General features: G+C 41.1%; 1 protein-coding gene across 1 annotated transcript in view; it reads right to left on the bottom strand.

The window, feature by feature from the left end:
- DNAH7 (dynein axonemal heavy chain 7) overlaps positions 1–24,413 on the bottom strand; it is a 217,336-nt gene that overhangs the window by 132,791 nt on the left and 60,132 nt on the right. Inside the window, exons 15-19 of the mRNA XM_019492106.2 lie at positions 23,451–23,675; positions 21,488–21,634; positions 18,228–18,913; positions 13,866–14,052; positions 1,817–2,010 (exon numbers count right to left, since the gene is read on the bottom strand). Coding sequence (XP_019347651.1) covers positions 1,817–2,010; positions 13,866–14,052; positions 18,228–18,913; positions 21,488–21,634; positions 23,451–23,675 — 1,439 coding nt within the window. The remainder of the gene's footprint in view (positions 1–1,816; positions 2,011–13,865; positions 14,053–18,227; positions 18,914–21,487; positions 21,635–23,450; positions 23,676–24,413) is intronic.

The following is a 24,413-nucleotide window of genomic DNA, read 5'->3' as shown; positions in this document are numbered from 1 at the left end:
TTATCCTCAAGGAACAGTAAATAATAATGATCATAATATATAGTATGTAATATAAAGTATATTATATATAATCTAATGTATATTTTATATAATATATACGATGATCTATTATGGATTATTATAAGGTAATATCTGTGCAGGATGCCTGCCTTATGTATATTATATGTATATAAATATTTGAATATCAATTACAATTTTTAAATCATTATTCAAGTTATCAATTCAAGCATTTACAACTAAAGCACTTCTTTAACTGTTAATTGTGCATTGTTTAATTATACATTCCATACAAATAATAATTATTAAAAGTTATAAACGTTGCAAATAGAACAATCAAATCCAATTTTAATTCTGCTGCTTGTGTACATGTATCACAATACTGATTTTAGCTGTATGATGTGATTTTCTTTTCCCCCCCCTACAAGGTTCCCTGCCTCATTCACTGCACTGTGGCCGCGTCTACACAAGATGCTGACTGCACAGTAACCCAATAGTACTACACAGTAGCGTCACATAGCAAAACAGAGGCACAGCACTACTGCACAGTAGTATTAGGCTACTGAGCAGTAGCATCATGAAGAAGACATTGGTTGGCAGTACTGCACGGTAACTATATAAATACTAAATGACTATGCAGTAACGACTGCGCAGTCAGCATCTCATGTAGATGCAGCCACTAAGAACTTTTCACGGGATCAGCCAGTGGTAAAGTAAGTACACTGTGGGTGCATCTATACGTGTGCATTTACTGCACAGTAACTGAAATTACGGCACAGTACAGGTGCATGTTTACACATGCACGCCCATACTGTGCAGTAAATATGGCGACTTAAACTTCAGCATAAATTTGATATCTGCATCAAGCAGGTATCAAATTTATGCCTGATTACTTACTGCACAGTATTGCACATGTAGACACCTTACTGAGCAGTATCACTGTGTGGGTGTACTGACTTGGGACTAACTTTAGAGCAGTGATTCTTAACGAGGGTGCCTCAAGCCCCTTTGAAAGGTGCCATGAGAAATGTGAGGAGATAAGGCATGTGCACGGAGATAAGCAAATAAGGACAGGCTCAAGCTGCAGGTATGAGGAGTTAAGCAGATAAAAGCAGGTTTTCCCTGCTTAGTGGTTCCCCTACCCCGCCTGCCTAGCCCCTCTGCATGGAGGTAAACATTGTAAATATTTTGAAATGGGGTGCTGCTCAATTCATAAAAGTTATGGAGGGGTGCCTTAAGTCTAAAAAAATTGAAAGCCACTGATTTAGAACGACATAGTTAGCTGTGTTAGTATGAAATCAAGTAGAAGAGAGGGTAGATTTATACCTTATAAACTAACCAAAGTGTGTGGGTATTTCTCTCTCTCTCATATATATATCATAAGCCTTTGTGAGATGAAGTTCATTTTATATAGATAGAGGTTATCTTGCCTTGATCAAGGAGTTGAAATAAATGGCCTTTCAAGATACCTTCCTGATCTATTTTTCTATATTTTTATGACTCTGTAGGTGATTATAACAGGTATAACTAACCTGTTTTCCTAATCTGATCTGAATCGCTACCTGAGCACTCACTTTACCACAGCAATTCTTAAATACTACTGAATTAATCTGATGAATTAACCTGAATGTAATTCATATATTAAAAATGTAACTCCATTTGATTTGAATTAATTTCTGATAACTAATTCTGTAAATACTTCATGTGTATAACTCTCTGAATTAAAAAAAAAAAATATGTATGGAAACTCCCTAAGGCCATGCTTTTAACTTGTATGTATTATGAGCCTCATACACACATCTATCAAATATTACTGTACCGTGTAGGATCTTTGGTCTCTGAGAGAATCTCAAGAAGTTCATCATTAGACAAGAAAAAGAATCTGGGGAAAAAAAGACGCTTCTTCTCTAAGTATTCATTAAGTCCCTTAAGAATTAGTTCCAGAAGTTCATTGCACTTCTTCAGCTTTTCCAACATTTTATCTATCATCACAACTGTCAGAACATGCTTGTCCTGAAAAACAAAATAAAATTATTCCATTGAAAAAGGATAATGAGATACTAATAGTGCTGGAAAAATCTTAGAGTAACTCTCTTGGCTTCTCTATTTTACTTCAAATTTTAACTAGAGCATGCCACATTGTAGATGTTTGACATTTATGTTCTCCAAAGTCTGTATTTTTGGAGGTGTAGGTTAATATAAAGGAAGCAGAATTAAAGAGACATTAATATAAGATCCAGATAAGCTCAGTTCCTCAACTGATATGGATCAACATAGCTCCATTGACTGTGATGAAGCAGAGTATGTGCCCCGTAATGTTCAATCAGACTACAAAATTCTCTAATACCTGAGATCAGAAAGATTGATATTCTTAAAGAAAAAACACTGGATAATTTTATGATTATCAGTAACACTGAACAGCGTTGCCAACTCAAATGATATGTCTTTTTACTGACAAACTGTAAGATTTTTACCGACAACAAAACTTTTCTGCTAATATGTTTTTACTGATATATGCTTTAGATAGTGGGGTAGTGGGGTCCTGCATGGTTCGGTCCTTGGACCTGTACTCTTCAATATCTTCATCAGTGACTTGGATGTGGGTGTGAAGTGTACTCTGTCCAAGTTTACAGACACTACTAAATGGTGGGGTGAAGTGCACACTCTGGAAGGTAGGGAACAATTGCAGGCAGACCTGGACAGGTTAGAAAAGTGGGCAGTACACAATAGGATGCAGTATAACAAGGACAAGTGCAGAATGCTGCACCTAGGGCACAAAAATAACCAGCATGTCTACTGGCTGGGAAGTGACCCTCTCAACAGCACAGAAGTGGAAAGGGATCTCGGAGTCATAGTGGATTTCAAAATGAACATGAGTCATCAGTTAGCAAAGCTAACCACACTTTCATGCATCAGCAGATGCATGACAAATAGAACCAAGGAGGAGATACTTCCCCTCTATGCGGCATTGGTTAGACCACAGTTGGAGTACTGAGTCCAGTTTTGGGCGCCGTACTTCAAGAAGGGTGTTGATAGACTCGAGAGGGTCCAGAGGATGGCCACTTGTATTGTTAGGGACTTATAGGACAAGCTCTATGAGGAGAGACTGAGGGACCTGGACCTCTTCAGCCTCCACAAGAGAAGGCTGAGAGGTGACCTTGTGGCCGCCTACAAATTCATTAAGGGGACGCAGCAAGGGATTGAAGATGCTCTGTTCACCAGGGCGCCTCTTGGGGTAACAAGGAACAATGGTCACAAACTGACAGAGAGCAGATTTAAGCTAGATATCAGGAAAAATTTCTTCATGGTAAGGATGGCCAAAATTTGTAATGGGCTTCCAGGGAGGTGGTGCTCTCCCCTACCTTGGGGGTCTTTAAGAGAAGGCTGGATAGGCATCTGGCTGGGGTCATCTGACCCCAGAACTCTTTCCTGCCAAGGCAGGGGGTCAGACTTAATGATCTGCTGAGGTCCCTTCCAACCCTAACATCTATGAATCTATGAATCTAGATCAGGGGTCAGCAATGTTTTTGGGCAGAGTGCCAAAAACATACACAACCTCAACTTGTAAGATGTTGGTGGGGGAGCTACGAGAGGCCTGATCTTTGTTGTGGCAAAGACAGCCCAGCCCCTTCCCCACCATCTGCCCCAAGGTACATGTGCCAAGCAAAATGCCTATGTTTGCCATGGTCTGGCACCTGTGCTGGGTGTTGCCTACCCCTGCTTTAGATAATGTAAATGTACCTCTTCTTCCAAGCACTGCTCTGCTGTCAGGCCCCAGTTAGAAGGGCTCTGTTCAAATTTAGGGGTTTAACATGAACCAGAGTAAAAATGTAAAAAAGTTTTGTCAATGTAATGTTCTTGTTTTGGCACCCCTGCTTGACCACAGCATAGATTTCATGGTGTGCTGCCCATCCCCCTGCCAGAAGCTCAATACTCCCCCCAACAACCGGATGGCAATAACTGCATCATGCACCATGATATCCACACCCCAAACTTGCCCCCACTGGTCCCACTCCTCCTGTCCTGGCACAGTCCCCTAAAGAAGCCTACCTACAACCCAACAATATTACAGGCAGCCTGGGACACAGCAACAGCAGCACAACGTTCAGAGAACATTCCCCCACAGAGTACTGCACTCCCACTCTGCCACCAGGTGGTACTGCTCTGCTCTGTTGGGCTGCAGCTTCTGTTTTTACTGATGGTTAAAGCTTTTTTATGGACTTTACTAACTGTCAGTTTTAGCCTCATCTTTTACTGACAATCAGTAAATTTACAGACAGCTGGCAACCCTGACCAATAACCAATTTTAAGCAGGAATTATATCATAAGACAAAAACTCATCTCTGCAGAGTCAGAAAAGGGTTTCCCTCTCCCACATGGAAAATATTACAGTCAGGAGTGGTGAAGGCCTAGAGCAAGGATGTCAAACATATGGCCCACCAGCCAAATCCAGCCTGCGAAGTCCTGCCATGTGGCTCCTGGTGTTGCACCTACGTCTGATCAGACCCACACAAGCACAGGGCCAATCTGTGGGCCAGATCCAACTCATGGATCCCCTCCTTCCCTCTCCCCTCCCCGCAGCATACCTGATTGGGAAGCCGCTCCAGCTGGTCTGAGACCCAATGCTGCATGTAGTATGGATCCTGGAATAGCTGGAACAGGCACCGCATACAGCGCCATCCAGTCAGAGTGGTTGCCTTGGCTATATGTGCTGGCTGCCAAAGCCAGATCACACCACAAGCGGTACCTGCTCTGGGATGTACACTACACTTGCTCCAGCCAGTCTGGGACCCATACTGCACGTGGTGTTCACTGGTGCTGTGTGTTCCATGGATCCAGGTGCCCCATGGATCCCGTAGTAACTGGAACAGGTGTGACATATAGCACAGTCCTGGAGCTGCTGAGATGGCTGCTTTGTGCAGTGCAGCTGCCACTCAGGCTGGACTGCACTTTATACAGTGCCCATTCTGCCCATTACAGAACTATGGCTACCAGATCAGGTATGCTGGGGGGAGGGGAGGGGAGGGGAGCCCACAGACTGACCCCATGACACTCATCTGGCCTTCAAGGCCAAATGATTTTAAAACCCTTGGCCTAGAGTGTCCCTACTTAAGCAAGCTTCTGAACTGTAAAAGAATGCCAGATTTGATTAGCTTTTTACTAATCTAATACGCAAACTGCATGTTCCAAATATTCACAATTTGCTACATGTATATATTTAGACATTTTGTTAACTAAATAACAAAAGGTAATATTACTTTCTAAAACATAAAGCAAATGTTAAAGTTATATTGTTTTCAAATTCAGTAATAACTGGTAAGATTTATGATTTAATGTGTATGAGATTTTTTTTATAGTTTGTGCTGTGTAGAGAATAGAATTCAGATCAAACATTTCATTTCACCACTTATAAATTGAGGATTACAGCAAACAAAACTAATTTAAAGCTACTGCAGTTACTAAAGAGTGGTATCTGATTTAACATAAATGAAACATAAAAAGAGGATTTACAGACTTGCTAGTTCTAAAGTATGCAAACTAACGTAAGATAGTGTAAAGTTGCTTTAGCTTCAAATTTTTTAATTTAATGGAGCTTATGATCAATGTATAGCTAATTATACATTCTATCAAATACTGGCTTTTAAAAGTAAAATAAAGATCTAAATCAAAAAGCATGAAAAACACACCAACCAGTTATTTGTTCTTTTCATTATGCATATAATTATTTCTGAATATAACACATAGCTGCAGTCTAACTCCCTATGAAAGACAGAATGCATTGTTTATGTACTTGATTTTGTTAAGGGACATATACGCCTCATACTTGATCAGAGTATTTCCTTGTAAATGAAGCATACTCACTTAAGCAAAAAATCATGACACTTCTTTATATTTTGTTAATTGTTCCATAAATGATATCAAGTCAGAGCAATCCAAATTAAATAATTACTCATAATGACTGAGCTGTCAAAATTCAGGTACAGCTAATGCTTGGTTTTATAACATAATCTTTAAATGTGAACAGTACAATAATACATATACATTGTCAAAGTAAAAACTGTCTTTGGTTTTCTTTCATATAAATAAATAAATTACCAGATCATTTTCTGTGTATAATTGACCTTGCAGTTCAAACTCAATCTTGCTATTATAAAAAAAAAGATCTTACCTGGTTATGTTTTGATTCTTTTCATATAAGAAAAAGATAAAGATGCCCATTTTCAGAATGGGCTTCCTATCTACAGTTCTGATGAAGCATACATTCTAATATTATAGAAGCCTTAATCTATCTGTCTGTCTGTCCATAACGCTTTATTCTCACTCTGATTGGCTGACTGAAACAACCAATCAGAGTACAAATACAGCGTTGGGACAGGAGGTGGCGGTGCAGCAGAGCGCCACCATGATGGCACACAGGGGACAGAGGGTGGGGCGAGGTCAGCACAACTAGCCTTGCCCCTCCCCCACCGTGCTCCCTGGAGGTGGTGGCAACGGAGCAGATGGAACAGTGGGGGCTAAGACATCAGCACTGGCCTCACCCCCCTGCCCTGCTCCCTGCAGGCGGCGACAATGGAACAGAATTGGCCTTGCCCGTCCACTCTTGCTCCTTGGAGGTGGTGGTGCGAGTGGGCAGCAGGGTTGGGACGCCACGGAGGGGGCAAGGCCACCTGCACTGGCCTCGGCCCACCCCTCCCTCCTTCTGTCTTTGCTGCCTGCAGGGCCAACGTGGCAGCAGTGGCAGGAGGAGCAGGACCAATGCAGGGGGAAGAAGCTGGCCCAACACAGTGGTGGGGGGAAAGAGTAGGCCTAGGCCAATGCAGCAGCAGTGGGGGGAGGGGAGGAGTGGGCCTGGGCCTGATGCAGGGCAGGAAAGGAGCAGGCCCAAGGGGGACAGGAGAAGCCAGCCCACCACGGCAGTTGGGGGGGAAGCAGCGGGCCTGGGCCGACGCACCAGCAGCGGGGGGAAGGGAGGAGCAGGCCTCCTCCCCTCTTGGGCCTGGGCCACTCCTCCCCCACCCCCACACCCCCATGTCAGCCCTGAGCCCACTCCTCCCATCCCCACACCGCTGCCATGTCAGCCCAGGCCTGCTACTTCCCTGCTCCCACCACCACAGCAGGCCAGCTTCTCTCCACCTGCAGGCCTGGTCCTCCCCCACACACTCTGCATCTGGCCCAGGCCCACTCCTCCCCTCCCCCTGCCGCCATGGTGGGGAAGGGGGAAGCAGTCCCAGACCCCAAGCAGCAGGAGGGAAGTGAGGAGTGGGCCCGGATGGGGAGGGCCCAAGGGGCTCTGTCCCCGCCCACCCTCCCCACCCCCCATTATTCTTGACAGGCAATTGGCCAGTAAAGAATAAATGAGAATGACATTGTTCTCAGCCATTCAAAATATAAGCATCAATTGTTTGATCACTTACAGGAAAAGAAACCCTATTACAAAAGAGGGTAAATCAGGTATGCAAAAAGACAGTATGACCAACAATTCTAGTTTCTATAAACCATGTTTAGTCTGCCATAAGCTCCAGTCTCGGAAGTTTTAGCATGACCTTGCCCATTTTCCTCACAAAAAATTGACACTCCTGTTTTCTACCTACTAAATTTATTAAATGTAGAAAGTAAATCACAGAGTAATTTCATTCTCATTAATATGTATACTTTCAAATGACACATTTAAGAGGTATAATATATGATTTTTCAAATTTGCGATAAAAAGTGAGACAGATAAAGGATGCATTTTTATTACAACCCACAGCATTTTTATAACACAACAGCAGATGAATGGAAAAAAAAGCAGGGAGAAGACTCCAGTTTAGCATTGTGATTTAAGAAAGAGCATTTAAAATTATCAGAGAAGAATCTTCTTCTAAAACACAAAATCCAAAAATTGCATTTCTGGACACAGAGTGCCATCTTGTGGAGCAAAACTACTATTTGTTGAATCATTCTGAAATTTCAAAATTGTTTGCTAAAACAATTATAGTGCCCTGTACAAACACTAAAGAAAAAGCAAAAGGTGGCCTTGAGCTTCTTTGGGGGGGTTTTCTGATCACTACCAAAATTTATTAAATTCCAACAGTCAATTTTATGTGGTTCCCTCAATAATAATAACTAAAAGACTGGAACTTCTTGTTGATGTCCAAAGCAAACAGGTCAATTTTTGGATGCCTCCAGTACAAGAAGATGACACTGAAAAAGCAATTCCTTGATTTTTAACTGGTGGTACAGAAAGATGCATTTGTTGAGACTACCTACTCAAGTAAACTGGAGGCCCAAGAGGTGCAGTCCCAAGAGATGCATCTTAAGAGATGCAACAGTTCCATGGGCTGACCATCTCCCTACATATTTTGTGCCTCCTTATTTGTTGATTTAAGACACTGGTGCTCAACCTTCTGGCCCTGTGGGCCAAATGAGTGCTACAGAGCTTTCCACGTCAGGATTGGACCCTAGGGCCCCGACACAGCTCCCTCTCAACCTCTGTGTGCTGGGATTGGGCCCTGGAGCCCAGTGCTGCTTTCACTGAGATCAGATGCCAGGTCCAGTGTGCAAGTCTCGAGGCTCCCCATGGGTCCAAAGATTTGACAGCAGGGGAGTAAAGCCACTGCTCCCCTGCTGCCAAATGTCCAGACCTGTGGGGAACCCAATAGGCCAGATGACATGGCACTACAGGGTGCATCTGGCCTACACGTCAAGATTGAGGACCTCTGATTAAAAACATTATGGTGATATTGTCCATCATACCCTGGATATGATACATTGGTGGTGATATAAGAATGCCTGGCATGCTCTGCATAAAATCCTGAGCTCCAAGATACTGCCAGATAGTTTCACCTCTTTGGAAGACCAAAGACATTGTACTCAGAGATCATTAATATGTGATCATCCCCTTCAAAGCCAAACTTGCATGCATCTGAAATGTAGACTGATACACAAAATCACTTATGTGCCACAGGAGGCTTGGTGGCCTAAGGTGCGTGGGCCGACCCTGACATTGTCAGGTTGGCCTCCACCTGCAAAACCAAAATACAGCAAAGATAAGAGCTGGTCTCAAAGGAGGTATTGTTAGGGTAGCTTGTCATATTTTATGCTTTAAAGTTGCATCTGTTTATAGAGTAGTGAATTACAGTATTGTTTAAAGTTTTCTTTTATATTCAGCCTAAAGTTCTGTATAGCATCATTGTTATCTGAACTTTTCATTTTGCTGGTGTTTGCATTATCAGCTAGTCTTGCCTCTTGCAAGCAGCTTATGGCCTTGAGTTTGCTGGCATGATGTTTCTTTCCTTTTCTGTCACTGTGAGAAGTTTTTCTAACACAACATAGTGATAGTTTTGTTACTAGCTCAAATTAACTGAACTTGGCACTAACCAGCTGATTCAGAGGGATAAAATGATTGGCCATGTTATTGAAAGATGATAAAGAAGACCAATGGACAATGCCCAAAGTAAGACACCGGAAAAAGGCCAAATTAAGAGGTGTGCTTGTGATGGGTCTGTTAAACAAAGGAATATGCTGACAGGATAAAGTATGGACAATATGCTGACTGCAGAGAGACCAATCCAAAAGCAAGGAGTCATCAAAGGACTCAAGTTAAAGAAAAGTATAAAAGGGGGGAGCAAGCAATTTAAGTGTGTGTCATCATCATCATCATTGTCATCATGAATCCAGCTTTCAACACCTGTCTGGACCATCCCAGCCAATGACACACCCTTTGCTTCAGGAACTGAGCAGCCATCTTTTCTTTTGAGCAAAGTAACATCTGGCATTGGGTGAGATCATTGTACTAAGTGCTTTTCTCTCTCTAAATATAGAAACTGCTAAGTTTGACTTTGGTTTTAGGACACTGAGTAGTCTGTGTTCATATTTCACATTCCATTTAAGGGTTAATTATGCTTTAACGATCCCTAAGCACTATCTGCTGGACACAGGTGCTATCAGTAAGTTCTGGTCATAAACCTGGTGGTCCCTATGAACTCAGGATTCCAAACTGGGACCAAGTTTCACCTTTGGCTATTAACCTTTAGGCCCAAGTTTGGGATAAATACAGAGTGATATGAAGGTTCAGAGGAACTACCCTTTAGTAGTCAATCATCAAAAAAAGATATATAGAGGGATGGGACTAGATGACCTTGTGATGTCCCTGTTAACCCTACTTTCCTATGATCTTTTCTCCTGAGGCGGGCCATCACCACCACAAGGATCCTGGTGAAGACATTTGGGGTTGCCAAGAGGCCGTAGGGAATGACCTTGTATTGGAAATAGATTTGGCCCACCACAAAATGAAGGGTGTTTTTGTAGAAAGGCATTGTGGCAATATGGTAGTAAGTACGAAAAGATATGAACCATTCCCCTTGTTCTAGAGACAGAATGATAGTGACTAGTGGTGCCATGATAGTGGCTAGTGGTGCCATGAATTTGAGCTTGCAGATGAAGGCAACTTATGCAGCCCAATTGGACTGTAATGTCACTTCCCTTTTTGGAACCAAGAATAACTGCTGTGAAATTCCCTCTCCTATGGCCTCTATTACTACTGGGAGGAAAGCTCCCTGCTACTATGTCTCACACACACAATACCAGTAGTGCTGGTCATAAAGGCTGCTTACAGACATGAAGAAAACCAAAACAAAACAGCACTTTATTTTAAGTTCAGCATGCCCCCGCACCCAGAGCAGCACATGCCTAGAAGAGGCATCACATTAGTTTGAGCCAGCTCACTCAATGTCTGTATAGATCAAGCATTTCAGCAGGGCTTTTGGACGCTTTTATAGTTTCATAGTTGGTAGGGTAGGGTCGGAAGGGACCTGAGCAGATCATCAAGTCCGACCCCCTGCCATGGGCAGGAAAAAAGTTGGGGTCAAACAACCCCAGCAAGGTGTCTATCTAGCCTCCTTTTGAAGACCCCCCAGGGCAGAAGTGAGCATACTTCCCTTGGAAGTTGGTTCCAGATCCTAGTCACCCTGACTGTGAAGTAATCCCTCCTAATATCTAGCCTGAATCTACTCTCCGTCAACTTATGGCCGTTATTTCTTGTTACTCCCAGTAGTGCTCAGGGGAACAGGGACTCTCCCATTGCCTGCTGGTCCCCCTTGGCAAGTTTATAGACAGCCACCAGGTTCCCTCTCAGCCTTCTCTTTTGGAGGCTGAACAGGTTCAGGTTTTGTAGCCTCTCCTTGTAGGGCCTGCCCTACTGCCCCCTGATCATGTGAGTGGCCCTCCCCTGGACCCTCTCGATGTTGTCCACATCCCTCCTGAAGTGCGGCGCCCAGAACTGGATGCAGTATTCCAACTGCAGCCTGACCAATGTCATATGGGGGGGCGGATCACCTCCTTGGACCTGTTCGTAATGCATCTGTGGATGCATGACAAGGTGTAGTTAGCCTTCCTGACTGCATCCCCATATTGGTGGCCCATGTTCATCTTGGAGTCTATAATGACTCCAAGATCCTTTTCTGCCTCTGTGCTGATGAGAAGGGAGTTCCCCAGCCTGTAGGTATGCTGCTGGTTCTTCCTCCCTAGGTGCAGTACCCTGCACTTGTCAGTATTGAATCCCATCTTATTGTCATCCGCCCACCCCTGTAACCTGTCCAGATCCAATTGCAGCCTGTCCCTCCCTTCTAGCATGCCCACTTCTCCCCACATCTTAGTATCATCCGTGAATTTGAACAAGGTGCTTTTCACCCCCTCGTCCAAGTCGCTGATGAAGATGTTGAACAGTGCAGTCTTGAGGACCAAGCCCTGGGGGACCCCACTGCCCACATCCCTCCAGGTCAAAAATGACCTGTCCACCATCACTCTCTGGGTGCGGCCCTCCAGCCAACTGGCAACCCATCTGACTGTGTAGGCATCGACACCACAATCTCCTAATTTTTTAACGAGAATGGGGTGAGAGACAGTGTCAAAGGCCTTCCTAAAATCCAGAAAGACTACATCCACTGCCTGTGTCCAAGGATTTTGTGACCTGGTCATAGAAGGCCACCACGTTGGTCTAAAAGGACCTGCCTCTAATGAACCCATGTTGGTTCCCTATTATCTAATAGCTGACTGAATCTGCTTTAGATAAAAGTGCCAAAAAGCACTGAAGCACCCAATCAATACAGATGCTCGGGAACTGGGTCAAACTAATGCACTTCCTCTTCCAGTTTGTTTTTTCACATCTGTCAGCAGCCAAAGTCCCCAGATTTGAGTGACTGACATAACAGCATACATACAGTAAAAAGTACACATTGGCAAACACTTGAGGAATAATGTAATATTGTGAACCACATGATGAAAACTGAAATATGACTGAAATCAGAGTGAAAAAGTACTTCAAAATATACTAGTGAAGCTATCCTTTAAATCATCTGAAATCAGAAAAGACATTTTTCCATGAAGAGTGAAATACAAAACATATCACTTTAACAAAAAGGAAAGGATGAAGAAACTGTCTCACAAGTTTGTGACATCTTGCCATCAAGTTAAACATGGGTGGGGACCTAATTTAAAAAATTCAGCAACATCATTACTTCTGTTAAATCTGTCCAGTAACAAGATATTTGGTTTATTGCTCTGATTATATACCTTATCAATATAATGAAATCTCTATATTAGAAATGACAGCATATGAGAGTATGATAGAAAAGGTTTGTAAGTATGCTAGTATTCAAATATATATATTCTATAGAATAAGCTGTGAAAACATGAATGACAGAGAATTCTGAACATAAAAACATAGCTGTATTTTTAAATGACAACACTGAATTGCTGGGGGAAAAAAGTGCTTCATTCTGTGTATGGGACTATAAATTATCTGCCCAAATCACTTGCTGGGAAAGCAATCCTAGCAGTCAGTGAATTCCTAAATTTAAAACAACATATATCTTGAAGGCTAAGTGGCTTTTCATACTATGATGGTATATACATGTTAACATTTATCCTAATTAGATGACTATCAAAAGATTTGATTCAAAATGAAAATGGAATTCCATGATTTCACTATGAAGCACAGACACTAGTATTTTTTGAAAAGTCATGAATGTAATTAGTTTGCTATGGTTTAGAAAGTCAGGTGAAGAAAATAAAGTACTAAAAGTGTCCCAATAGCAGGGAAATGATTCAGGTTGAATACAGATGACTGAATTTATAATGTAGTTCTCTGCAAGTAATCAGCTGCTTCACTCATATGTCATGTACATGGCACATACATCTTTGTTAAATTACACAGATGGTCAGGATACTATTTTCAGTGCAGATTAAACACCTAACGTTTTAAAGATACAGATGCATCTGCTGCTCAGTGAGCGTGTCTACATGAGACACTGACTGCGCAATAGCTGAAAAATACTGTGCACTAGTGCATCACAGCACAGACACTACTGATACATTACTGCACAATATTATTAGGCTACTGCGCAGTAGCATCACCTAAAATATGTTCACTGGCACTACTGCACAGTAACTCCGGTCACTGCGCATTTATTTAGTTCTTGCTAATACAAGTACTAAATAAATGCACAGTAATGACTATGCAGTAGTGTCTCGTGTAGACACATCCAGTATGTAAATGAACAGCCTCCTTCAGAAGGAACAAGAAATAAAAAATGTCAGTATTCATTTAGAATAAATCTGTAGGACCAAAGGAAATAAAGTATTTTTTTATGTTACTTGCTTCAATTGTTTAAATTGTTTTAATTTTCTTTCAAATAAATAATACTTCGTTTGAGATACCTGAAACAGTTTTGCAAAACTGCAATTTTTGCAAAAAAATCTTAGGAAGGGCTGGGATGAAATACAAAAATCTGTTCTGTACATCAACAAATGCTATTTTTCTGATATAACTTTTCTGATGTGTTTTCTGAAAATGCATTCAGAATTGATCTTAAGAAATTTGTTCTTACATGCAAGACAGTTTTCATTAACTCTTTCCACGTCTTATCCACAGTAGTAAATCGTCTGCTTTCTTCAGGCATCTGAGCCATAATGTCAGGAGAGCTGAAAATTGGTTCTAAATATAGCCAAGTTGCCTGAACCTTCAACCATTCATCCAGGATCTCCTGTACCAACAGCAATTTAGCTTCCCATTCTCTGCAAAACAGATAGCATTGACTTATGCATTATACTTATGCTAACAGGCATAGCTTTACTTAGAATGTTACACCTGTGGCCTTTTGACAAGTTATCTAAAACTAGGAGTATTAAGAACCAGGAACTGGACAGTGAACAAAAAAAAGCCAACTTTCCAATTGTACCTCTAATTTATAAAATATAGCTATTTACTTTCACATAAAAAGGCAAATAATGATAACATGTTCACTAAGACAACAACAGGTTTTTACATATGTCTGTATATTTCACTTCTCATACAAACTGGAGATCATGCTCTAAAAACAAGAATATATGCAACTCTTGTGTAAAATAGTTCCTCTTAAGCACATTCAGAAGAAATAAGTATACAAATACTAAATCAAATCCTTCAGCAATGAATTCCATGTGACTTCAGTCCTAAGCATGAGGCCATCATTAATTAAACAAAAACACATTAAGTTCTACAGGTCACTTATTAACAGATAGTGTGATCCAAATCCCACTAAAATCTATTGAAAGACTCCTATTGACTTCACTGAGTTTTGAAATAGACTTTTAGGGGGATCTGTTACTCTGAAAAGCCCTCATATCTTAATATTTTTCAATTATTTTCAAAATAAGAAAAAATTAACTAATAGCATATTACTTTGTTACACACAAAGCTGTGCATGAGCCTGCTATTCTACCAGCAACTTCTTTTTGCCATCATCATAAACCAAAAGAGAATAAGGCTAGGGACAGACATTCAAAAAGTCTGAGCCTGAATAGATTCAATCTTTGCAGATTAGTCTAACCTAGCTAGGCTGAACCAGTTTCTAATCATTCATACATTCCCTCTGGACTTAAGAAATGCAGGCACATGCCTGCACTGGCTCAGGCCAGAAGCCAGGGGGCACTACAGCAGCCCTTCCTTCTCTTCCAAAGTGCTGAGCTGAGGGGGGGGGGAGCATGGCGAGACCCCAGCAAGATGCTCTGATTAGGGAGGGGTTCCCTTCCCTGCCCGTCATTGCTCCAGACCAGCCCAGCAGGGAGTTGATAGCAGAACATTTATCAACCCATCAAAAATACAAAAGCCTCTCTCATTAGTTCAAGCTCTTCTTAAACAATGTTTTCCAAGGAAGAAATGGAGGGACATTACCAGCTGACCTGTTGATTAGCTCCAAAAAGTCCTAAGCGGACACTGTCCTGTCTGCCTTACACAGATACCTCTCAGCATTAGCCAGCATATCACATGCTGGCTATGGTCCATGCTGTGGGAGAGGGGAGGGGGAATCCCTGCTTGAGCAGGGAGTTTGGGGGAGGGAGGAGGCACAGGGAAGCCACACAGATGCTGCTGTGCCTGTTGTCTCTGCTGGAGTTCCAGGCAGGGAGCAGAGGGGCAGGGCCAGCCCAGCTCTCTGGAGCAGAGGACCCTGCCCAGGCTGCAAAGCATCTGGGATGCTGGGGGACTCTAATTTAAGCTAAATCAGGAAGGGGTCTGGGACAGACATTGCATAAACCGGTTTCAGTCAAATCAGTTAAGTCTGATACTACGTTCAACCAGGTTTATCTCAAACCAGTTTCAGCCATTTTCAAACTGGTTTATGTGCACTGAACATCTGTTCTGGTACAGGTTTAAACCAGTTTCTGATCACTTAAACTGGTATATGTGTAATGTCTGTCCCTAGCCTAAAAGTCCAAATTGTCTGGTAAAATCACTGACACGCTGAGATATTAAAAAATAGAATACTTAGGGTTTGAACTTCAGGTCCTGAGGTAAGTCTTTAGGTCTTGATGTAACTCTTGTATGGCCTGTGTTATTTAGAGAGTGTAACCAGATGAACCTGATTTTCATACATGAGTGACCTATTGACTTCACCTGGCCCAACCAGCCCATATCAAGGACTCTTGTATTAATAAATTCTGGGGTCACAAGAGAACATTCATTTTCATCTGGTTGCACTCTCTAAATAACACAGGCCATACAATTTCATGCAACGCATCTAGCCAGCATCTTGTGGTTAAACGATATCAGCGATTCCCAATCTGTGGTATGGGTACCACCAGTGGTACACAGATAACCTGTTGGAAGTATGCATTAACAGATTTATTATAATTACTTTATATGACAAATATTTGCTGGTGGTACTTAGGTTGAACTGAAAAATTTGCTGGTGGTAGTTAAGGTTGTATCATTTTAAATTGGTGGTGCACAATCTGTCAGAGTTTGGGAATCGCTGAACTATACACATTCTTTTAGGATGGGGTGGCCAACCTGTGGCACAGGCAGCCACTCCTAGATGATTGGGGAGACTGACTGGGGAGGGGACAAGAAACACGGTGGAATATCAGGAAGGGACCAGAAAGCAGATCATCAGATCAGGCAGGGAATACAAGGCATGAATCAGAAAGCAAAGGAGAAGATTGGGCAGGAGAAGGGCATGAGAGTGGCAGTAGGGGAGGTTGCAGGCCTAATTTGTGGCACTCCTACAAAAAAGTTTGGACCCTACTGTTTTAGGGTACATCAATACAGCAAAATGAAGATATGATTACAGTATGTGCTAATATCCCTAAAATAGATTAATCTATTTAGCACGGATAACAATAGCAATGAAAAAACAGAGAGTTGCTAATGTAACAAAGCCCATACTGCTACAAGAAATCCAGGTTGCCTGTGAAATCCTTGAGAAAAAAACCTTAATAAAAATAAGTATTGAGTCTTACCCTCCCAGGTGGGCCTCACAGCCTGCCCAGGAGGGGAAGGCACTGGTTGGTGGGGTGGCATAAACAGGGCAGCAGACAAGATGGTGGCTGCCCCTCCTTCCTCCTACCCCCCACCCTCCCTAGGCCTCTCCGCCAATGAGTGCTGAGGGAGGGGGCCAGACAAAGGGCAGCCAGGAGTCAAGAGGGTGGCTGTCCCCTTGTCAAACTCTCCACCCCAGAGCCTCTCTGCCAATCAGCACCAAGAGGCCAAACCACCATGAAATGCCCATGAAATGGGCTCTTCCTGCTAGGACATGGCTTTGTCTCACTGCAAGTTAAGTAGGTCCCTACAGATAAGTTAAGATGGCACAGCCATGCTACAAGTTATTTCATTTGTACATTTCTTTTGATGTTAGACATATCCTTAGAGAAATTACCACATTCTTCTGTAATTAGTTTGAATCAGATTACCTATGATAATCAATTCTTTTTTTTACTTTTATTTATTAACAAATCCAATTATCAAATAGCAGATTTAACGTGTAAAGATACATCCAAACCCCTTAAAAATATATATGAAGACAGATATTTATCTATCAACTGCGCTCACTTAACCCAAGTCAATGCCCAAAGGAGTCCTGTATTCTTTTCTTCTCTTCCTTTCAGTCTATTAACAGTCCCAATAATCAATTTTAATAGTAAATAATATTCACAGCCAAATTTTGCCTTTTATGTCTAATTTGAACTTTACAGATTCAACATCCAACCACTGGATGTTGTATGACTTTGCCTCGTAGATTAAAAAGCCTTCTAATATTAATTATAACTATTAGAATTTTAATGCAAGTAATTATAACAACAGTAATGACAATTACATTTTTATTTAATCTTCTCTGTGAAAAGCTAAAAGGATTGAACTCCTTTAGTCTTTCATTGTAAAGTATGTTTTCCAGACCACAAGTCATTTTTGTAGCTCTTTTCTGAATTCTTCACACTTTTTCAAAGTCCCTTTAAAAGTACTAGCACTATAATTGGATAAAATATTTAGTAGAGATCTCACCCATGTCTTTTGTGGACGGAACATTATTGATCCCTACTCTTCCCAGAAATTCCCACTTTTCTGCCAGTAGAAATTTGTATGTAAATGGGACTCATCATCTTATTTATGTTTCAAAAATCTGTTATCTTAGATGTGGTGATGAGCCCCATTTGTTTGCAACTTTTACATCATAAATACCTAGTAACAAATTGTATTGTATAGTAAGTATATATATTATATGGTAAGCCTCCATAATTTTCCCAAAATGTCATGGTAATCTCTTTTTAAAGGGATAAGGCCTTTTGCTGATGGTGAAATGCTACTGAAATATTTTACCCAATTATGAAGGATTCCATAATCCTAAATATATATCAATTACATCCTAGTCTTATCTGCAGACTAAGAAGGAAACTGTTTTTATTTAGGAGTGCCACTATTTCTAGTAAAGACTTACCTCATATTTGTTTCATAAGGTGCAATAAATGGAGATCCTCTCATAGTCTGTGTTTTAACAATGTGGTCATCTAGTAACATTTGAATATCATCCACAGATGATAAAATATGAGTTCCTGTTTCCCTATAAGCAAGGATATTAAATTCCATCACATCCCATTCAGAAATCATTTTCATCATGGCCTTTTCAAGTGAATGCTCCTTGCTGGCTGCTTCACTAATGGTTTCAAATTTCTCCAAGAAAGCCTCAAGATGCATATTAATATATGAAGAGACAGTTGAGTCTTCAGTAGGAGTCAGTGAGACATTGGCAATATCTGACATGGCTTGCCAGTGACGTTTTCGCAATCCAGGGTTGCAAATCACCTGGATTAATGGAACGTGATTTTTGAATTCTTCTACTTTTGCTTTAATCCTTGTTGTTATGGATAATGCATTTGGAGAATCATGGAAGGTTTTTTCCAGTTTGTAGAGTCCACGCCAGTAATTTCCTACATCTACCTCTACCTGGTCTGGATTCACTTTTGTGAATTCCCCATCCATCCAGTTTTTGTGTCTACTGTTGAACTCTATAGTCATATCATAGAGACGAAGATATGGATTAAGAGTGTCTTGGATTTTTTTGCGCTGAGGGTATTGAGATGCCGGCCATCCAAAGGCCTCTTCTTCTGCATTAAACTGGTCAATCTATAGACACAAAAGTGAAGTCTGAAATACAGAACAAATTGCCCACATCCTCTAGCTCCTTCCTATGGGTATTAAGATCATACAGTCACAGGGTTAAAAGGACCTCAAGAATGCAGGAATGTTATTAAAATGTTTATTCAGCCTCCTCTTGAAAACTTCCAATGAAGGAAATTCTACAACTTCCCTGGGTAGTCTCTTCTATCATCAGCTATCAGTAAGGACATTTTTTATTTCCTTGAGACCTAACCTAAATCTTACTTTGCTGTAATTTAAAAATAATGCTTTAGTTCCTGCTTCTGCAGTAAAGAATAGTTGTTCTCCCTATTCTAATTTTATACATACATATACATTTATATATTAAAAACTAGCTTTAGGTTAAAAACATTTAAGAATATAAAGACCAAAAGATTTTAAAATATCCAAAATACAGAGACTTGTCCACCTACATAAACCCTGAAGTACAAATCAGCTACTTTCCATTCACAGAAGCATACTCCAAGGGTCAGGAGGTTCAGCCTCTAAGGGAGTAAAGAGGATAGCAAGACCCAGAGTCAAATAACCCTTACAAAAAAGCTCTATCACCAGCATACCCTCTTTTAAAATGAGATTGAAATCTAGCTTTGGTTCCCCCAACATAGAGAAGTCTTAAATGACAGACAGCCAACAATAAGCAGAAGGGAAATACCAGAGAATTTGCTCTTTCATCAGCAGAGACCCTAGGCATGATTTTATCCAGAACAATTTAGAAAAGTGCTTGTGTCGCTCTAAGTTAAACTGGGGGCCATTTCAGATCTCTGGGGTGTAAAAACTAGGGAAGACCTAAAAGTAGAATAGAGTTACTTCTGCTTCCTCCTCCTTGAACAGGGAAGAGCACGAGCCTGGCAGAAGTCAGAACTGATCTTAAAAAGAGGGATACTGTCAACCACATTAGAGTAATTTCTAAAACTAGGAACCTGACCTAAAGATCACTTAATGAGCTTTCAATGATACCCTTAAGAACCAAATAAGTTCCTACAGGAGTTTCATCATTTACTTTAATAGGAGTGGACCTCAATACTCCAAAACCCCAAGGTGATGTTCAATTAAAGGCATGATGGGATTTGATCTGCAATCCTAACAATCTCGCCTCCTCCCATGCTACATGTGCATGGCATAAGGTACAACTGTGGGATGAGGGATCAGATTCCAATTGTGCCCTATTGTCGGTGCAAGGAGAGCCCAGTATCATGATCCCAAACTCCACCTATAGTGTCAAGTAGCAAGCTGGGTGCCCGGTACACCTGGACTGGAGTAGCAATCAGCTGATGGGTGCTTCCAGCCTTGCGGGTGCATTGGAGCCTTTGAGTCTGATGAATTCCTGAGACTGGGAGTGCTAGTCCAAGTCAGGCACACCAGGGACCCAGTTTGCTGCTTGCTGGTACAGAGGGAGCCCTGCGCCCGCAACAGGCCACAACTGAGAACTGATCCCCTATCACCCAATCGTGGTTATGACCATGCATGTGTGGTATTACACATATTATGTGTAATAACTTTGTGGCTTATTCCATGTTTTATTGTGCCAAATAACTGCATGATCATCTAGCTGGTTTACTATTTAAGACATAATTAACTAGTTAATCAAATCTTAAGTGTAAGGTCTACCAGTGGCCTAACAACCCAATGTGTGTTACACAGGGGAGGTACAGATAACTTTATGATACTCTCCAAGAGACAGCTATCTAGAAGGATAAGCATGTACCCAGCATTACTGGTTGGCATCCCTTATTAAGAAAGGTGTACAAATAATTAAATGTAAATCCCTCAAACTCTTCTAGCAACCACAGGTATATCAGCAAACCCACATAGCTAACTGTACTGAAAGCAGCTGACATCTTAGAGTAAGGGTGTGTACAAAGGTACACATGTACACTGCAACAGTTACATGTGCAGGTGCCTGTAGCAAAACAAGTGCAGCAAAACCACTCCAATTTTAAGTCTACTTCATCCAGGGTCAAAGTCAGGGTGAATTAACTCCCTTGTATTGCTACAAGCTCATGTATATATAACTGGTAGAGCATAACAGCTGTTGTGTGTTCCCAAGCATCAGCTCCTCCTTCCCTTTTGAACCTGCTCCAAGTGAATTTTTGTCATGCTTTCCTTATCACAGCATTATCCTTACCTTCTTTAGAAGCCTCAGATGAAAAACACTTATTTTATTGATTACTATTTTGGCAGTATCTGATTATCCCTTATTGTCATCCCATTTGCTAGAACAGGTTCAAATAGCCATCAGGCTATAACAACATATGACAACCACCTATAACAATCAGGGTTCAGCACTTTAGTAGTCTCCTAGACCCTGGAAATAGAAACTATAAATCCTCCTTTCCAGCTACATTGCATGCTGCTGTGTAACTGAATTTAATCCAGTGCCTCCTAGTAACTCACCTGTAATATGTTTGGTAACTATAACATAAAATTACCTAGAAGTTGAATTAGCAATCATTTGACCAGTTGTCAGTGACTGTTACACTTTCTAAATTAATAATTTTACATCAATTGAGTCACTTATATTTGGAAATTTGAAATCTGTACCTTATCAGCAGCTGTATCCAACTTTGCATTCAAGGCCTGAGCTTTTTTCAAATATCTGTTGATTTCCTGAATGTCTCCAAATGTATAAAATTCTTCAGCTTGCCTAGAGTAACTCTCCAATTCCTCAATAAATCGTTCACAACGAATCTAATAAAATGTGTATATATTTCAAATGTATTGTATTAGGACATTTAAACAACAGTTGGAATTAAGCATTTTCACATAGTAATAGTAATCAAACCTCTGACTGTTAGGCTGCAGGGTTTTTAAATAATGATTTCTATTGAATAGCAATGTTACTAATACACTGGAAAGTTTGTCTTTGATTTCAATATGCACAGAATCAAGCCTCATGCCCATAAATTCCCATTTTTTATTCTATCTAGGTACTACTTAGTAGCCACATAACAATACATTCTGCAAATTCTCAGAACAGTCCAAAAAACCCAACCAGTTGTGGTTCTTCCAAACATGTGCTTCAGTGAAACTACTCATATGAAAACCATTTTTCAGGACTTGGATTATATTTTTTTCTTGGTGATTATGCAGATAATATATCTATAGATACAAAAATAAAACTCATACATAGACAGACAGCTATATTTAAAACATACATAAGCAATAGAATTTATAGTATACTTTTTACCCCTATTTTACAAGGCTTACATATACTTTACAAAAACAATTACAGCATTATACAAGATTGCCCCTGCAGAGATCCTCCAGCCCCAGGGTTGCAGGGAAACCTCCAGAATGATGGGGATCACCGCAACGGTGATCCTCTAGCCCTGGGGGTTTCCCCACACGTCTGGGACAGAATCATCTCAGTGTGGTGATCCTCTGGCCACAGGCATTTCCCGTGGGTGGAAGCCCCTAAATTGAGTGGGGCTCCCAGCCATGGGAACTTGCTTATTCCTGGTGCAGGGGGATCCCATCACACCTTTACTTGCATGAGTAGAGGGAGCCCAAGTAAAATAAAACTGCTACATGGTACACTTATGTTACAAAACTGTATTATTTAAACATTCTCTTGTACACAGTGGGCGCATCTACACATGCCATTAGTGAGCCTCAATAAACTCTGGCACAGTTTGCACCAGAGTCAGCTGCTCCTGGGCACAGCTTCTTCACACGTGCTCCGGACCACAGCAGTTTGAGCCACAACAGAGCAGCCCCAGACTGCCAGCAGGTTTGGGGGAGTTATCCCTGGGCTCCGGGTCATGGCATCAGGTGGCTAAGGGGTTGGCTGGGGCACAAGAGAGCCCAAAGAACAGAGCCCTGTGGCTAGGTGGCAGGCAGAGGTCTGGCCCCCTGCTGCCTGGGCTGACCGGGTATAATAAACTGTGCATTTAGGCACAGTTATTTTCACCATGGTAAGATAGTAGTGTACCCGACCGTGCTATCAAGTGAAAATTAGTTTGCTGAGGTCTAATAGTGTTGCACGTGTAGACTGTGCAGCTTTACACCAAAGCAAATTAGTCTACTGAGCACTTAAGCACACATGTAGATGCACCCAATGTTCAGTTTTAAATTGTATCTGTCATACTTCTATTGGCTTCAAAGGGACCAATCACATGGTTAAAGTTAAGCACATTGATAAGTGTATGTATGATCAGGGATTTCAAGGTTTCATGCTTATAACTTTCATAACTGTCACTGAAAGTGCTGTACAGCTGTCCTCATCAGGACTGAGCAAAAATATTAGATGTGGCTTAGACTGTATAAGTCATGCATAGTATAAGCAGTATAAAACAGAAAAATTAAAATTAGTTAATGAAAGTATACTAACATAAACTAATATATGTCTATTTAATACAATGAATTCTGCCTCATTTTTAAAGGTGATGTAAAATAAATTATCTGAAGGCCTACCTTTACCTTTCACATTTATTATTATATTATAGGTAATTCACTTAAAATATTTAAGTAGCACAAAGGTTTCTAAAATGCTGTTATTACAAACCTTAAGTCCCGCTTGAAATTGTTCTATTTTTTCTTTAATTATCTTTCTGTGCTCTTCAAAAATATCTGCCATTCGTGCATACCACTGAAAGACACTGTTGTTCAGCCTAATATCTGCCGGAGATAAGTTTGTACATTCTATCAGGAAAGCAAGGCAATTTTTAGCATCCACTAATTTCTGTTCCAGCTCAAGCATGTCACATGTTTCCACTTTCTGTACATAGGCCTGGAGGATACAAAATTAAGCAAAGAAGGGTTTTGACAAGAAGACGTGTTACATATTTAATCTGTCAATATAATATCTAAAATAGTCTACATATTAAACCTGGAAATAAAACAGATCCAGAAATGATGATGTGGAGAAGATGATATGCTAACTTGAAACCTTTGGTATGAAATACTGCTATAAGAGTTGTTAAATGAGTTGGATGATGAGTTATTTTGTTGAAGAAAGATAAGGATATTTCTACACTGGCATAAGAAAGAACAAAATATTCCCTGACAAATATTCCTAGACCACTTATGCCACTCATAAACTGCAGTGTCGATGGCTCAGGGTAGCCCTGAGAGCATGCCCTGAGACTAGGCTCAAGCAAGTCAGTCTTAGTGTAATGTTAGAATGAATCCAGGGACAATGGACATAATGTTGCCCCACAGAGCTAATAGAAATGTTGTGCCTATAACTGTGATCTCCATATGGCATTTACAGACATCAAAAAATGTCTTTGCTAAAGTCAGTTGATCTGGCCCTCAGAGCCTCCTGGAAAGGAAAATGAGAAGATGTTATAGCTCTGTGCCAGCTCCAGGAAGGAATACAGGACAGAGTAAGAAATAGTGCTGGTCTATCTGAGCCTCGTCACGTCTCCAATGGAGTCAAACACGGTTGTGTTCCTGGACCCATTCTGTTCAACCTGGTCTATGTAGCTCTTGTGAAGAAGGCAGCTGGAAACAATCTAGCTAGTGT

The sequence above is a fragment of the Alligator mississippiensis genome, chromosome 4, assembly GCF_030867095.1.
Source record: "Alligator mississippiensis isolate rAllMis1 chromosome 4, rAllMis1, whole genome shotgun sequence".
Taxonomy (NCBI): Eukaryota; Metazoa; Chordata; order Crocodylia; family Alligatoridae; genus Alligator; species Alligator mississippiensis.
This window is presented reverse-complemented; position numbering and strand designations above follow the sequence as displayed.